This window comes from Helicoverpa zea, chromosome 14 (genome assembly GCF_022581195.2).
Source record: "Helicoverpa zea isolate HzStark_Cry1AcR chromosome 14, ilHelZeax1.1, whole genome shotgun sequence".
Classification (NCBI taxonomy): domain Eukaryota; kingdom Metazoa; phylum Arthropoda; class Insecta; order Lepidoptera; family Noctuidae; genus Helicoverpa; species Helicoverpa zea.
In genome coordinates, this window is record NC_061465.1 from 11,608,833 (window position 1) to 11,626,610 (window position 17,778).

Below are 17,778 nucleotides of genomic sequence, written 5' to 3' on the forward strand. Positions count from 1 at the left end.
TCAGGGAGTAGGTACATAATGCGAAGTTAGCGAAAGCGAGTTTATAGGGGTCGGGTAGGACATAGCAGAAATGCATAAGGCAATACAAAGAGGCAGTACATAAGGATATTGGGGCTGGATAGAAGTACCTAATAAAATATCCTCATTAATTACAGAGTTATAGTTATTTAACTATGCGTGAACGCAGGCCCGCCCCTAGCTGTTTGTTCGCCCGCGTGCAAAACTGATTATGCCGCCCTACGACTACATACGTTTTGTCAAAAAATATATAAGGGGGGGGGGGGCGGATCCAGGTGGTCCGGACCCCCCCCCCCGCCCATTCATATCCATCTTACTTGTCCAACAGAAAAAAATATGTACATGCACCGCTCTGATTGCAGAAAACCCACCTACTTTTGGATAAATTACTATTGCAATACATAACATACATTACACATAACTTTTTATTTACTTGAAATGTTCAGAGTAACATAAGCCCTAAGCAGTCCTGGGTTAGCCCATAAGCAAACTAAGCAATTGCTTAGGGCAGCGGTTCCCAAATGGGGTTCCGCGGAACCCTGGGGTTCCGTGACAGGCCCTCAGGGGTTCCGTGGAAAATTCAAGATTTCCATATGGTAAATTGTTTCACTTTTGATAATATTAAAATATTATTATTCATTTTCAATTAAATTGTTTTAAATATGCATTCCAAAATTCCATTTAGGCACCATGTAGGTGGGTACCACTCGGGAGTGTAAGTACGAGTTCACGACAAGTGGCGGGGGAAGGCCACGGCAGCAGATAATTTAATTCCGTTTTTTACAAATTGTAGATTAACTTAATAACTCCAGGTCTTCGGCAATCGGCAAAAATAGGTAGCGAGTTGGCCAAAAATCACCGCATTTTTTGGGCTTATCTCATTGCCAGGATTATACGTTTTCATACATTTGACAGGACGTGAAATGACACGGCATACGAGTATTTCCAGTGGTTATTTTTACCATGAATCAAAAAGTGACATTATTTCCAATTTTTGCACCTCCGCGAATCCGAAAATTTCGCGCTCGCTCCGCTCGCGACTCCATGTTGCCGGTGATGCTCTTATGTTCGTTTAATAGCTCAAATATCCAACACCGAAAAAATTCCGCGCTCTTCCGTCGAGGTTTCTTTTGATGTTTATTTTTTATTCCTCTGGTTCAGAAAAAGCAATAGCGCTTTCTTCGCTAGCTGCTTCTTATTCATTTGCATTTGCTTTTTTGTGTGGATATTATACTTTTTGAGACCTTATTAATTTACAGTGGTTTTGTTTATTTTGTGTAGGTACTAAAACTAAAAAAAATTCGCGCTCGCTTCGCTCGCGATATTGGCTACCACTGTATCTCTTTCAGTGCTAGCGGGTGTTTGGAACTCGCACCTGTACAAATCCAATCTATTTCTTTTTGCGTTTACTTTGTCAGTTTTTAAACTGAAAACTATTCACATAATGCACAAAGTCAAGGGCGGCTAAATTGTTTTCTGGCCCGTGTGGCAGATAGTCATGCTACACCTGAGTGTACTGAATATGTCTCTAACCATATAACCATTTGGTGCGTTACCACACGCCACGAGCCGTACCTAAGTGTATTTACGTCTTTAGTTTACTTCTTACTTATGTAAGCTAAGGTTCCGCCGAAAAATGGTGAAACGAAAAGGGTTCCGAAGCCAAAAGAATTCGGGAACCGCTGGCTTAGGGCATCAATGCAGTGCAATCATAACCCAAGTGGCCCCTATGTATTGAAAGATTGTGATTAACTTAAACTAACGCACTTAAATATCTATAACAATGTTTAAAGTCAGTAAAATACGTTATTTGGTGGGTTTCCCTTTGAAAAATTATAAGACACTTTCCATATGTAAGCAAGCGCGAGCGGAGCGAGCGCGAAATTTTTATTTTTAAAGGACACAAAACAAATAAAAATCACTGTAAATTAATTAAGCAAAGTCAAAAAGTAAGATATGCACAGAAGTGAAGTGCAAAAGCCGCGAGCGAAGCGAGCGCGATTTTTTCCTTAGAGTTTTCATGAAGTGAACATATCATAAAAAGCCATAACGGACGTGCGCGAAAAATGTTTATTCGGAATTGAATGCCTCAACAATTAAACAAAGATAAAATGCGATACCTGACATGGAGCCGCGAGCGCAGCGAGCGCGAATTTTTTTGGGGATGCAAAGGGTGAAACAGTCAAAATTGATAGGAGACGACCAAAGCTAGGGCGGCTTTTTCCGAAATTTTATTGGTTTAATTTTGCCGCCCCCTAAATAGCATTTGCCCCACGCTACGCCACTGGTTGATCTTAAATCGTTTTTAAGAATCTTTAATTTTGAAAATGTCCTTTCAACAGATGTACCTAACTGAAACCGGCAGTATATGTAATATTCTTAGCGCTATTGCTGAGTTCGGAAATATTGAAATCAAATCATTAGTAAAAAGATATTGTATTTTTTAAATATTACGTGATAACTCGCTAGATTTGCCGCCCCCTAGGACGTGCCGCCCGCGTGCTGTGCACGCGCTGCACGCCCGCTTACGGCGGGCCTGCGTGAACGTAACAAACAACTTAAAGGGATTTGAAGACTGGAACATTATGGCTAGTGCTAGGTACGTGGCAAAGAGAAACTTGCCAAATACTCCGTTATAATTCCAAACGCAGATTAATTACGTACCTATTATCTAAGGCAATTATTAATATTATTCATAGTTACCTATTGCGTGACTTCAGTTAAAATCTGCGCAGTCAATTGTTCATTTATCTATCGGGAGCGTCCGTAACACAATAAAACAAAGCCATTGTTAATATGAATAAACTTTATTACTACAATAAAAGGATATAGATTGAACCGCGGTTTGTAACAAAACATTCAACAATATACTTTGGAACCGAACAGGTAAACACTTTGGGTGCCGACATATTATGCCCTAACTTATAATATTGCAGACCAGTGTTTCTCAAAATACATAAAAATTTCCGGTACCGAAACAAAATCAACAATCCATTTGCGCTACAACAATGTACTGTTTGTTCAGGATATTTTTTTAAATATAAATATATAGCACAAAGTGATTGCGATTGACTTAAAAATAATGATAATAATCCGTTAGAATACCTACTCTGACTAACTGTCCCAGGCAATGCCGAGGACTGTTTCTTAAAATAATTTAATACAGATCTTCCAGCACCATATTTATTTAAATCGGATCCTACAGGTTTTACTCCAGAGATTTCCTTTAATCTCACCATTCCCATTAATATATTTGTGAAGGTATAATATATAGATTTAAAATTGAGTGATTATTACTAAATTCCCTTTTCCGATACTGGCCCCTCATCAATTAGCCTTAATACTAATTTTTCAAATATAAAATAAGGCTCTATCTCGACAAGGCAAAATATATATTTCTCATAAGTATGTAATCTGTAATTTATGTAGTATTAATTTAATTTCATTGATATAGTAAAGCCCTGTAAAGCTCATCATTAAAATCTCGTATAGGAACCGTCAAAGCTCACCACTTCCTAATAAAACGTAACAATCAATTAAACTTTACACAAAAATCAACAATTATTTAGTTTTAAAATCTATGTGAAAATAAAAATGTTTGAAAAACAAAAAATGCAACAAATCAAATATTAAACAGTAACATGATAATTTCGACATTTTGGAATGCCACAATATTGACGAGTTGTTAAGATATTTATTATACATAATATTTTATATATCACCTATATATTACATATACAATATCTACAGCCTAGCTTTTCTATTCTAAATACATTTGGTCTTTGGATGAGCATGTCACATTATGGCTTGTGTCATCGTTTGTAACTTTAAAAAATATAAGTGCACTTTTCGAATTTAGTACTTGATCATTTTTTTCATTATAAACTCTAATCTAGACTAGACCTGCAAACGAAATCTTCACGCCGGCAACCTTAACATAGGAGATAGAATAAAATCACAGAAACCCCTTAAAATCCATTATAAAAATAAACAAGAACAAAAGTTTGAGAAACACTGTTCTTAAAAACATGTAAACTACTACATTAATATTGACATTTTATTTTTAACTTAAAAACTGTTTCAAAATGATTTTATACACTTAGTATTTTTTTTGCTTTATTTTCGCATGAAATTCATGATGTTTTCGATAAATTTCAGGTACCTAATGGGGACAAGTTTCATCTCAAATCACGCATCCTTCGTGATTCTATCGATATACATTTTTTTTTCGATTTTTTTGTAAGACATTAATTATTTTCTTTGAAATTCGTTAAATAATAATTATGAAACGATGATGATATATTTTTAAGTTTAAAACTAACAACACTAGTCGAAGTATTTTATCACAAAGAAAAGTTTGGCGAGTTTGACTCGCGTGACGCGGCCGGTATTCAGAGGCCTCATGTGGCAACTACAAAAATTACAATCACTTTCTTTCGCCAATTGCTCCATCCTCATTATAAATAACATCACATTTCCTTACTACAAATGATTTTTCCATAGAGTCGTTACTAAACCTCTGGTAAGCATAAAATCTTCCAAAAAGATTTTTTCAATATTTTTTTTTTGTTGAGGGCTTTATCAATCTGTTAGTTTTGCTAATTGAATTGATATACAATACTGATACTTCTTGTAAGTTTTACTGTAGATTGACAAAAGCCTCAATCATAAGCTGGGAATAGATTTTCTTTGCTGACATGTCCCTAAATGGCTGCGAAATTTTTTAAATTGCGTACGAAAGCCATGATTTACCATAACAATAATTAAGAATTATTAGAACCTGGCCTTCGACGAATTTGGACTATTTCAATAGATGTAATATTATAAAGGGCCCGTATTTTACCATTTATTAGTGGCCACATAAATATGCCAATGCAACCAAATTAGGATGTATTTACCATTCATAGCAATGAATCATTTTATAGTAAACATTCGATTTAAATTGTGTCAACGAAGAATATTGAAACATGCTACTGATATAATTTAACTAATATTCCCAGCCTTTTTCAATGTTCCAATTATTTCCTTCCTCCGGTTGCCATAAATTGTGATAAATTCGCTTTATACAAAAACATGTGACTCCAGCCACTTGTGTATAATATAAATATAATATATATTTAAATGATAATAATTGCACGTATGCAATAAACGAGAAATAAGTCACCTTAAAAATGCAATGCAGTCTATGCATGTGGTGTCTTAGTTTTTTTTAATCTCTAAATTATTAAGGCGATTCAAGTAACCTAGCTTTACACGTAATGAGGTTTACATTTATCTTAAAATGACTTATTTGTTTGGCATTTTATTACCGTTATGATGTGATGAAATGGCGTCGACAAATCCCGTGACTCTTCGATAACACCTAAGATATCATAATTGTAATTTATTTGTATCTCTTCTTACTATAATTAAAATCATTATGCTTTGTTGTTATTCGTGTGGACATTAATCTATCACTCTTACTTTTTCTAGTCCTAACAAAGCAGTATTTAGCAGCCTAAACGACGTAACTAAGATAAGGTATACATATAGTTTTTCTTTTTTTTCTATTTTCAATATAAATAGTTCTATAGCTACGTTATAAAAACTACAGTTAAAAGTGTACAATAATATTAATTTTTATGCGTACAATGTAAAATTAGATCTATATATAAATATTATCTGATTACAAAGTAAATAATATTTGGAATATTTAGTTAAGGCTAGTGGTGTCGGTAGGTGCCGTTATACCATGGAAGCGTTGGCGTCGCTGTGGTGCGGCGTGGCGGCGTGGCCCAGCGCCGACTCGTCCAGCTTGGAGGTGTTGGCCGCCACCTCGGCCAGCGTGGCCAGCGCCAGCAGGTCCACGTGCGGCGGCTGGTGCAGCGCGTGCGCGCGCGGCGCCTCCGTCGCGATCTTCATCTCGGGGCTGCTGGCGTGCGGCTCGCTCGACACCAGGCTGTTGATCTCCAGCCGCGTGATGCTGATCTTGCGCGGCTTGCGCTTCTGGCTGCCGCTCACCGTGTCCCGCCAGTGGTCCACCATCTCCCTCTCCCGCCGCTCCTCCAGCATGGACCTAGGAACTGAATTGACTATCTGCGACGACTCCAACGCTTTCGGTTTCAGGTTGATGGTTTTCTTCTTGCGCTTGTTTTCGCGCTTCTTTTGCTGGAATTTCTCTAAGCTAAGTGAGGGCAGGGCTCTAATTTTAGCATCTAAGTCAAAGTCGGCAGCCTTGAATGTTTTGTTAGCATTATTGTCGGGTTCAGGCGTGTCGGCTGTGTCGAGTTTGTCGTCGCTGTCAGCCGGCTTGTCGTTCGCTGGGCTGTGTTTGGGTTCGTCGTCCATCGTGTCGTCCCGCTGACTGCCAGGCTCCCAACTGCAGGTCGCGCTGTAGTTCTCGTCTGGCTTGTCCGAGTCACGTTTTTGCCGCTTGTTGACAATGAGCCCCCCAACAGCCATGAACTCCTGGTATCTCTTCCCCTTGCACGATCTACCAGACCTCATGTTCTTCTCGTCGTCGGACCAGTTCCTCTGATACCCGAACTCATCGTCTTTAGAATATCTCTTATCAACTATTTGGTCTATGACGTCCTGGTTGGTGAACTGGTCGTTAGGTATGCCGTAATATATCCTCTTCTTGTCATCGTGGAAGTCTTCTTCGAACACCCTGGAGGTCTCTGTGAGCGCGTTCTGCAGCTCGCGTATGCTGTCCTCGTTTGGGTGACCTTTCGCCTTGGCCCTTTCTATTAAGTTATGAGATCTGTAATCGTTTGGTGTTGAGATCGCGTTGAACTTAAAGCATGGGGGTGAGTAATAAGGGTTTGTGGTTTGAGTTTCAGTCTTAGTGGCCAGGAGGCTGCTGAGGCCTCCCATTTGGGCTTCGTCGGCCAGCTTTCCGGGCGTGAACATGGAAAGTGGTTTGGATTCAGCTTCTAGTGGTTCATCTTTAGGCTTTTTGTTGAAGTCTACTTTAGTGGAGTTGTTGTTTGTTTTTTCGAGTTCAGAGTCGTGGTGGTCGCTGTTGGGGGACTCGACAGGTTTGTCATTGGACTCTCTGGGCCGGGAGGACAACGTGCGGAGTGGTGGTGCAGGCAACTTGTACCATTTGAAGTCGGGATTAGCGCTGAAGAAGGCGTCTTTGTACTGTTGGGATAAAAAGTCTCATAAATATACTGTCTGACAACTAAAATATCTAATCTAATGCTCTTTAGTGATACTGACCTGTTTAGCAAGACCTGTGTAGCAAGCCTTTTCATCCTTGTCCAAGTTGGCCCACCACTCGCCGAGGATCTTAGTTATGGACCTGGAAAGTAATATTACGTTTAAGTGTAAAGCCGTGTAAACTGTTGAACGTTGAAGTGTCTAATCAGTTTTATCGAACATGGACCTTGAAGTGTTTGAATGCAAGTTAGATTTTTTATTTATTGATAGATGAGAAGTATAGTATCTAGATTATTACAGTTAAAGAGACATAACTATTTGAACCTGGTCCAAAAGTCCAAAACAAACACCATTTTCATAGAACATTTTTAAAGTGATTTCTCAATATTATGAAACTGTGAGTAACAGCACCTATTTATTTTCTTTCTTTATCGGGAACAGAATTTGGGAGTTGCTTCGAAAGTAAACGTTTATACATGGTTGACATTGAACGTCCTTGACAGTCGTTACGGGTAGTCAGAAGCCAGTAAGTCTGACACCAGTCTAACCATGGGGTATTGGGTTGCCCGGGTAACTGGGTTGAGGAGGTCTGATAGGCAGTCGCTTCTTGTAAAGCAATGGTACTCAGTTGAATCCGGTTAGACTGGAAGCCTACCCCAACATAGTTGGGAAAAAGGCTCGGAAGATGATGATGGTTGCCTCAATTTATCTTTAAACTATTATAGGTCAATAATCATAACAAACCTGTTCTCAAGATTGGGATATTTATCGCGCACAACACTGCGGTGGCGTTTGCAGAAGATAAGGAACGCGTTCATGGGGCGGCGCGCGTGGTGCGCCGGCTCCCCGTCGCCCTCCTGGTCATGCATGTTACACTATCTGAAACAATACGTAAGAAACATGTTACTTCTAATATACTTGTAATAGGAAAAATCTTAACAACCCGCAATGGGGAACCGTGAATCCTCTAAGTGGGAGGAGGTCTGGGCCCAGCAGTGGCACGATAAGTAGACTGATGGTGATTATGAATAAAAATCTTGGGTGCTTAGCTGGTTGGTATGGTACCTATTAACTAATGGACATCTGATAAGATTGTATGTATATGACAAGAGTTATGCTAACCCAATTTCTCCTGATCTTGACTTCTCAAAAACATAAGCCATTTCTCTTAATACATATACCGGTATTAGGAGTAATGGCCTGTAGGAGTAAGCTTTCATAAAATAAATCAATATCTACAAATGCTCACTCTGGGCGTGTCATAACGTTTTGAATCTATACTACTACAATGACGTCATTAATTCATTTACTCTAGTAATGAGGCATAAATTGCACATACGATCGTCTAGGAATAGAAGCTTGTCATGTTCCGTGGGAAGGTACAACTTTGTAATAAGTCTTGGATTAAATTAGGAAGATGATTAGTACATAGAAATATGTAAATATGTAGGTGATGAAGTATTATCATTCTTAGTATTTGGAACAGTATTTGAGATGGTCTGGTTCTGGAAATTGCTAATTGAAAATTCTCAGTACAAAATTTGGGATTCGTGAATTGGGTAAAGATCTGATGGGACTCTATTTATCCAATTATAATATAAATTACATTGAACATTAGATCCTTTACTTTGTTATTGAATTTTATCAGATAGCTGGCATAAATCACAACTTAATCAATTAGCTGCGGTCAAATTAAAATAAAATAAATTGACGACATTTTGGCATCACATCACAGCCATGATTTTTATAAAAAGGTGATTTATGAAGAAGTATTATTATGCGGCACATTTCAGTAGAGCACACCATCTGTTTGAAATAATAATCTGTAATATGAAGGGCATATTTATATCAGTCGAGGTCATTTTTGTAGCAGACGTCGAAATCCGGATGTTTTATTTTGATGCCCTTTGTTTGTGGCTTCATAACTGCCAAACGGCTGGTCGCATATCCGGGATAACTAAAATTGCTTTGAATGCAATGCATTAACTTTGTACTACCTATGTCTCTTACTAGCTTCCACCAGCAGTTTCACCCGCGCCTCTTGGGAACTTCCTCCTTCGATGAACAGGCTATCTTACAAATGAAGATCGATGAAGTAAATCAAGCCAGTCCTGCAGTTTTTGAGATTATTGCATTCATGCAAACAAACTCTTCAGCTTTATAATATTAGTATCGGTCAGCCTTTTTTTGTAATAGAAGACAGAACGGACAAATTAAAACTAAATAAGAATTATTGTGCTTGGAAACCATTTAGAAACGGACGGAATTTGTACTTGAAAGAGGTCGCCACGAGCTATAAGTAGTGATGCAACAAAACTAGTTTCAATGATAACGATAGTTATTTTTATTTACATTACATTAATAGTTACAGTTAAATGGATTTTAATGTTCTGTCGCTGGTTTTATTCATAATAGTTTTATAATAATTAGCAATACTTATAACTGTGATTCATGTACAATGTACATACCTACCTACCTATTGACTTATTTAGTAGGTAATAATCCTCATGGCTACAAAAGTGATACCTACTTAATAAGTTTAAATATTTTACAGCTTGTAGTAAACCGCATGTCTTTTAGAAGAATTAATGACCATTAACAGTTGTAATAACCACACAGACACTGTTTTATCAGGCTATGACAGAGCCAACACGAGGGGACAATCCTCAATTTATAAATGGAGGTAACTTTGTTTGTTACGCGGTTTGTAAGTTAAAATGGATGAAGGGGTTTTGATCAAATTTTAGATAGAAGAGTAGTACTCGCTGCTAGAAGCGATTTCCTTTGGGCCCATGTGAAACATATCATTTAACAAGGTAAGGACTATCCATATGTAGCACTAATCTGGAAAGTTAGGGGCTGCCTCAAGGGCACATTTCTCGTGTACAAGTTCTCAAAAGCCAGTGGTATATAAAAGTCCTTCAGCTAGATGCACCATGCACCGTACCTTATCAGGCACTTATTCAGGTACAACCGAGCGAGCACAGTACCACCATATCACCTGTTATCAGCCATATCACGTTTCTTTGCCAAGTGCAGTTTCCCAACCTGATAACGAGAGGTCGATGATCGTTCTAACTTTGCTATTGTTTAGTACTTTTTGTTTTCGTAGACGTATCTTTGTGTTATCTTTAGGTGTAGGTAGTTATTGTGGATTTGTGTGTTTATGACAAGGAAGAATATTGTTAATTAGATGATAGATATGGTATCGTTCGAGGTTGAACTGACAGTTGTGACGTCTATCGGTGTAGATCTGTGTCCATACTTTTAATTCTTAAAAAATAATAAACACTTGTTTCGGCTCAGTGACTTTATTTATAGTGAACACAGTGAAACATACAGTGACATATATTAAAGTGGTTAATAAAAACAGTGCTTAAGGTTCTAAACTATACAAAACAATACTTACAGTGACTTTGCGTAATTGAGTTCTACCCTCTATTTTTAATAAGTGTCGGATATTCTCGTCTCTCTCGATTTGACAGACCGACGGCATAGACAGAGGGCTGATATTCTCGTTATCTGTCAACGATCGACATCGAGTTAACAGCGCCATCTAGCGTGTGAACGGCGAATCACCTCAGACGCAAGTTACCTATTTGCCTACCATCATGCCTGGTGTCAATTGCCACGGTTGCGGTCGCTTTATGGTACCGGCAGAGGGCGCTAAATGTGGTAAATGCAAAATGGCGTACCACAGAGGGTGCGTAGGAGTTGTAGCAAAAGGCGTTGTCCCTGCAGGCTGGCGCTGCCCAGAGTGTAAGAAGAACCTGTTAAGGGACAATAGGGCGGATACTCCAGTCAGAGGTCTTGCGGAAAGCCCTCCCTGTTCTAGCACCAGCCCTGTAGAACATACAAGCGTGGTGCCGAGTTCACCCAACACCAGGACTGTTAGTTGTTCCAGCCCTTTACCTGAGACCGTCGGGCAACAATCTGCGAGTCTATCGTCTGTTCCTCCTGCGCCGCAAGCTGGCTCCGACTTGACTCTAGTGGAGGAGTTGAGGGCGATGCGTGCTGACCTTCTGGAGTTCCGCAGCAAGATGCTGGAGGAGATGATGGATCTTAAATTATCCATGCAGAGCTGCAATACCCGTATTGACGGCCTGGAGGCCAGAATTAATGCACTGGAACAGCGGCGGGAGACCTCCCCTTCCACACATTCATCCGTGGAGGGGATTGTGGAAGAATTAAGGAGGGAACTGAACGACAGGGATCAAGACCTTCTCAGTAATGACATCGAAATCTCAAATATTCCCGAGAGCACAGCTGACAACCCGGTTCACATTGCCAAGGTAATAGGCCTCAAGTTGGGGGTCACGCTGGAGGAACGTGACATCGTCAGTGCGGAGCGGGTGGGCGGTAGGCAGCTCAACGCCACAAGCTCTGCCGGTCCGGCGGTGCCGCGGCCGCGCGCCATAGTGGTACGCCTGGCGCGGCGCGATGTGCGCGACCAGCTGCTGGCGAGTGCGCGCGTGCGCCGGGGCGCGACGACTGCTGACCTGGACATGTCTGGCCCGCCGCAGCGTTTCTTCCTTAACGAGCGCCTCACTAAAACTAATCGCCGGTTGTTTCGGAAGGCGCGAGACGCTGCTAGCCTCTTCAGCTGGAGGTTTGTTTGGACGAAGCGAGGTCGCATACTGGCTAGGAAGGGCCCGGGTGACTCCACCCAAAGAATCCGCACCGACGAGGACATTGCTGCGATTATTGGATCTGTCAATGAAACAACTTGATTACTGTCTGTTTTTATTATTTTTGTCATTGTGTGTGTCTAGCATTCATGAGTGGGGGAATATGCGTCACACTCTTTTCTATCAGGGGGTTATCATATTTTGCTTATATGGTGAGTCAAAATTGTTTCAAATCTATATAACTATATTATATAAACACGTTAAATCTTACACTAACATTTCACAAAAATTATTATTATATACATTATATATAGAAGCTATACACATTATATATCAAAGCTATATACACAAACAATATCTACAAAAACTATATATATTTTATACAATAGCTATATACATTATACACAAAAAACTATATACAGTACAAACAAAATCTATATACATAATTAAATTTACAGTACATAACAAATGCAAATGACTCCAGCTAAATACATCAAGTTTGGTTTGTTAAACGCAGGTTCACTGGGGACTAATCAAGATCAATTTCTGATAGCCATGGGCAACTATTCCGTGGATATAATGGCTATCAACGAAACTTGGTTGCGCAAGGGTGAGGATGGCCGCGCGCCTAGTGTGCCTGGGTATAGACTTAAACACATACCGCGTCCCACGACTGTCCGTGGTGGGCGAGGCGGAGGGGTCGCATTTTACCTTAAAAATGGAATCACTGCGCGCATCAGACCTCATCCTGAGCACAGCAATGTGGAACAGCTCTGGCTGAACCTCAATGTCAATAAAAAAAAACTACTTATTGGCACTGCTTATCGTCCACCATGGCTAGAGTTACATACTTTTCTGGACGCCTTGACTGACAGCATTAGTGGGTTGGCACCTTATGATCATCTGATTCTGTTGGGAGACTTTAACGTTAATATGTTAGATGTTGATAGCACAAAAACGAAAGAACTTACGGAGTTTCTCAATCACTTGAATATTCAACAGCTAGTGCAAACACCCACACACTATGTGGGAGACAGTAGTTCGCTAATTGATGTTGTCTGCACAGATGCTCCTACTCGTAACGTCATTGTGAATCATATTAGTGAGCTTGGCCATCACTCGTTTATCACATGCGAGACAATTTTTAAAAAGCCTACGTTCAAACCCAGGTCGGTTGTATTTCGTCCGCTCAAAAACATACTGGAGGACTACTTCATAATGGATTTGGGGAATATACCATGGTCATCGGTTGGTGACATGAGTAATGTTAATGATATGGTGCAAACATTTAACTTCTTTTTGAATCAGCTTTTTGATCTCCATGCTCCTCTCAAAAGCATGACCTTTAAAACCCGTCCCACTCCGTGGATAACTGATAATGTTAGGCTAATATCGAAGATGAGAGATGAGGCAAGGGCACGGTTTCGCAAAACTAAGTTACCAGGACATAAGCAATATTATCTTCAACTCAAGCATCAAGCTATTACGGCCCTGGCTAGCGAGAAGAAATCATATTTCACAAAGAGCATCAATGACCATATTAAGGACCCTAAACTGTTATGGCGCAACCTAAAGTCTGATGTGCTGCCAGATCACACGCAAAGATTACTACCAGGACATTTCAACAACCCTGATGAAATTAATGCTGCGTTCCTGGATGTGCCGGGCAACTGTCATCTAAATGTGTCACAGCAGTCCTACTTTGAGACACATAGCTTTGGTGATGCCACATTCAGTCTTACAACGACCAACGCCGAGGCTGTTCTTAAGATAATTAAGAGCCTGGGATCTAATGCACAAGGTATCGACTGTATCAGCCTTGATATGATATCCCTTGCTTTGCCTAATGCCTTGCAAGCCATTACTGATATAATTAACTGCTCTATTACCACGAGTACATTCCCTGAACTATGGCGATGCGCTATCGTCCGACCTATATCCAAAAATAATAATCCAGTCAGTACAAAGGACTTGAGACCTATCAGTATTCTGCCTTGCCTCTCCAAGATTCTAGAACGGGTAGTCTACTCCCAAGTAGTAAATTTTCTGGAGGTAAATAAAATTCTTCCAGATCTGCAATCAGGGTTTAGACAGGGTAGGGGTACTGCAACGGCTTTGGCTGATGTTGTAGGGAATATTCTTGAAGCGCGCGATAGGGGGGAGGGTACAATCCTGGCATTGCTAGATTTTTCCCGCGCTTTTGACGCAATCAACACCACTCTATTGTTGTCCAAATTGGCTTTCTACGGCTTTGACCCTGATGCAGTTGAGTGGTTTAGAAGCTACCTCTCCGATCGATCTCAGTTAGTGGAATTGCACACAGAAGATGGGTCAAGGGTGTCATCCGCCCCCCTCCGCGTGTCGAGGGGCGTTCCTCAAGGCTCGATTTTGGGGCCCCTGTTGTACATACTGTACAGTGCAGATATCACAAAGTCATTCATTCACTGTAATTACCATATGTACGCCGATGATATACAATTGTACATCTCTTTCAAGGCTGATGAAACATCTGTGGCTGTGCAGAAAATCAACGAAGATTTGCAGAGAGTGGTTGAATGGTCTGAAGTGAACTCTCTGGTACTTAACCCCCTTAAATCGAAGTTTATAGTTCTGGGTTCTAGGAACCAAGTGCGTACAATCTTGACCACTAATCCTGCGTTGACAGTCATGGGCGAGAGCATTGAGAGAGTTGAGCTAGTATGCAATCTGGGTTTAACTATGGATCCCGAATTAAGGTTTGAGGCCCATATCAATAATGTTCTGCGTAACTGTTTTTATAGACTGAAGGTTCTGTATGGAATACGAAAGTACCTGTCCATCCCATTGCGCAAACAACTCGTTGACAGTCTTATTCTATCTAGGCTAAACTATTGTGATATAGTGTATGGACCATGCCTTCTTTCTAGGACAGAACACGTTATACAGCGTATTCAAAATGCCTGTGTTCGGTTCTGCACAAACATTCCTCGAAGAAGCCACGTGACTCCGTACATAAATAATCTGGATATATTAAAGATGGCAGCCAGGAGGAGGCTGCACTTGGCCAATTTGCTTTTTGGAGTTATTGATTCAAAAAAACCAGAATACCTATATAGCAAGTTGACCTGGAAACCCATCCGTTCAGATCATGGTCTCCGGTCCGTGGTATGCCCTCTGGTGGTACCAATGCATCGTACCATAGCATTCCGAGGTTGTTTCAAGTTTGCAGCCACACGCTGTTGGAATGATATCCCTCCACCATTGCGACGCCTGAAATCAAAGTTACCATTCAAATACCTACTTAAAAAACATTTATTAAGGGAACAAACTGGCTGATACGCATGGTAACTGTTTGTATTGTCACTTACCTACGGGGTCATGGCGTACATGCGCTGGTGTAGGGATTTCCTGAGGCGTGGGATGCATTGGAGGCACACTTGTAGCAGAAGCGTGGCTCCTGATCGTTGAGCAATCTTGGAGGAGGGGCTGTGTCGGCTCATATTGCTCCAAATATCCTTCATCTGTGTTCTTTGTTATGTCCTCATATATTTTTATGTACCTGTGATATCAATTCATTACGATTTTAATGTTAATTCTAAATTTAATTAAATCATTATTATTCCTTACTTTTTATATTCCCTAATTTAACTAAAATGTTGTTTTTTAATTTAAAGTTGAATGCTGCTTACTACGTACTATTCGCAATCCACGTGTAACTTCTACTCACCCACCGTCATGACAAAGCATATTTTATAACACCTCGCACGATCCCAAACTGGGATAAGATAAAACTTAGTCACTCGTTGCTCAAGATACTTATCTCGTATGATACATACACACTATACAATATTTTGTAAAGCATATTACCCTCTTATAATAAAGTACGAAAGCGTCGGTCGCCATTAAAAATACATTTTTATTTTCAGTAGCTGAAATAGTTTTTGACAGATGTTTAAGTTACAGCACTGACCTCTATGGTTTACAGGCATAGATAATTAATGGCGCGACCACATGTATTTTGATCATATGGAGTAAACTAATTATATTCTATTATATTCTTCAAAGAAACACTATTTATTTAATATATATTTAAACACAATTTATTTAACACATATTCGCATAATCACCCGTTGGACGCCATAACGTTAGTTTCGGCTGTCGCTGAAAATCAGCGCTGGGACTTTGTCTCGCACGGGGTCGCAGCATCATGCTGAGCGAGGGCCGTATTGCGTGGTTGTGACGCATACTACCCCCTCATGTTTGTTTTCTTTCTATTTTAGCCCTTTTTTGTTTTATTTATTATATTGATTGTTTATGTAGGTACTTATGTATGCGTCCTCAATTACGTAATTAAATGTATTTTCTTTCTTTCTTTCTTTCTAGGTATAGAAGATATAGATCAGGTATAGTGTGCTTTAATGTGACCTGATCAATTAAGATAAAATTACTTCTTTCAGTTCTGTCTGAAAGTAAAACTTGATTAATTAAACATCCGAGCACAACATGATCAATCAGAGATCCATATTTATCAACCCCCTAAAACCACAAGCTAAATAATCCCAAGCAATAAGCTGTATGTTTTGCGCAGATTTTTATCCGGCTTGAAGGACAGGCTCTCGGAGCCACAATAGGGCTGAAGCGGTCGACCCCACTTCACTTCGCTAGCCGACACGATAATAAAACCGCCGGAAGTTTTTTTAGCCAATTTTTTGTATGAACTTCGCTGTTCTGAGTTCTCCTTTAGATTTTCTCTTTGGACCTTAGAGATTTTTGGTGCTAATTAGAAAACTATGGAAATGTTCCTAACATCAAAGAGGTCAGGTCAAGTTTCTGATGTCAACCTTCATAAAAACGGCAAACTTATGGTTGCTCAGCCTAATTAAGGCTGAGCACTCATTGGTCTTCAAAACCTCATTAACGCTTAACAGCTTCGTGGTATTTCTTTGAAAGAAGTGACGTAACATACTATGCATGTATGTATGTATAACAATAGGAATTTTCTGAACAAGACCAGGAAAAAACCATTGTTAAGAAGTACAAAAAAATAAGCAATGTGTGAAGATGAACTTTAAGAGAATTAAGAGAGATCCGGGCACGATACTACAAACAAATTAACGAAACATACCTACTAACATATTTTTTATCTGCAATGTATAACATAAACTTGTTATTATCTTAGTATTGAGATAAATACAACAAGAGGAGCACAACAAACAGTTTGGCCACACGTGAAGGAAAACGTGTTCATATTAAATTCTTTAGATACTACATATTTAGTTTGGTTTGTGTAGAGCAAAAATAATTTCCAGAAGTTATATCCTGAATAGATCTTAATTCAGAAACTCTGGTCACCCTTAGTGATAAAGCGACAGAAAGAAGTTTGGTAGACCACCATGTAATAAAACATCCAAACATCTCATCTCTCAGGGGACATTCTATTGGTTGTTTAAAAATTTCTCCGCTTTGTTCCCATCCGCTTTCGTAGGGTCTAGGCCTTAGATTGTTTCCAGTCCCTCAAGTGTCTGAATATCAATAATTAACATGAAGCAACTACCGTTCCAAATATTCTAAGATCCCTGTGAAACTTTAGGGAATCCGTTTTGCAGAAATGTATTCTTTATTCATATGAACTCTTGTCTCTTGCAGTTCTAATTAGACTCAAATATTATTTGGGTTTAACAGTTTTTGTAGGTTTGCTCTATCACGCAAAAATGATTTAGTGCGGTTTCTCGATATAATTATGAAGTTATCACCAATATGATCATAAATATCAAGTAAAACTTGCAATTCTGCTGTAGGTATGATGTATGGAAAGTCACATACAGCGCATATGCCAACTGAGTTTATATTCTACCCTGATTTAAGTCTAATTGTGACTCTTACGTTCCAATAAGGACCCCTCCATTACTTAATTCACCATCCAATAAATTCTAATAAAAAAATGGCTCCAATACATAAATTATTTTGTAAATATTCGTGCTACAAGTCAGTTCAATTTATATTGTTGACA

The 17,778-nt window shown here is 39.6% G+C and overlaps 3 protein-coding genes across 4 annotated transcripts in view; 2 read left to right on the forward strand and 1 right to left on the reverse strand.

Moving 5' to 3' along the window:
• Nucleotides 1-2,806: 2,806 nt before the first annotated feature.
• LOC124636461 overlaps nucleotides 2,807-17,778 on the reverse strand; it is a 30,566-nt gene continuing 15,594 nt past the window's right edge. For both annotated transcript variants that reach the window (XM_047172555.1, XM_047172556.1), the window contains exons 2-4: nucleotides 7,906-8,040; nucleotides 7,222-7,303; nucleotides 2,807-7,143 (exon numbers count right to left, since the gene is read on the reverse strand). In XM_047172555.1, coding sequence (XP_047028511.1) covers nucleotides 5,743-7,143; nucleotides 7,222-7,303; nucleotides 7,906-8,030 — 1,608 coding nt within the window. In that variant the 5' untranslated portion in view covers nucleotides 8,031-8,040 and the 3' untranslated portion in view covers nucleotides 2,807-5,742. The remainder of the gene's footprint in view (nucleotides 7,144-7,221; nucleotides 7,304-7,905; nucleotides 8,041-17,778) is intronic.
• Nucleotides 10,392-12,069, forward strand: LOC124636462. The gene has a single exon (XM_047172557.1). It carries the CDS (start codon nucleotides 10,773-10,775, stop codon nucleotides 11,889-11,891), a length of 1,119 nt encoding a protein of 372 aa, XP_047028513.1. The 5' UTR covers nucleotides 10,392-10,772; the 3' UTR covers nucleotides 11,892-12,069.
• Nucleotides 12,264-14,772, forward strand: LOC124636687. Its single transcript, XM_047172849.1, has 3 exons — nucleotides 12,264-13,841; nucleotides 14,286-14,553; nucleotides 14,696-14,772. The coding sequence occupies exons 1-3, from the start codon at nucleotides 12,264-12,266 to the stop codon at nucleotides 14,770-14,772; spliced, it is 1,923 nt and encodes a 640-aa protein (XP_047028805.1).

What these genes read in the sequence shown, in the direction of transcription:
- LOC124636462 (XM_047172557.1), top strand. Translation starts at nt 10,773, where the DNA reads ATGCCTGGTGTCAATTGCCACGGTTGCGGTCGCTTTATGGTACCGGCA.
- LOC124636687 (XM_047172849.1), top strand. Translation starts at nt 12,264, where the DNA reads ATGACTCCAGCTAAATACATCAAGTTTGGTTTGTTAAACGCAGGTTCA. An exon ending in AAGTAGTAAATTTTCTGGAG is followed by an intron (nt 13,842 to 14,285) that starts GTAAATAAAATT and finishes ATCTCTTTCAAG; the next exon opens with GCTGATGAAACATCTGTGGC. An exon ending in CCATATCAATAATGTTCTGC is followed by an intron (nt 14,554 to 14,695) that starts GTAACTGTTTTT and finishes CCTTCTTTCTAG; the next exon opens with GACAGAACACGTTATACAGC.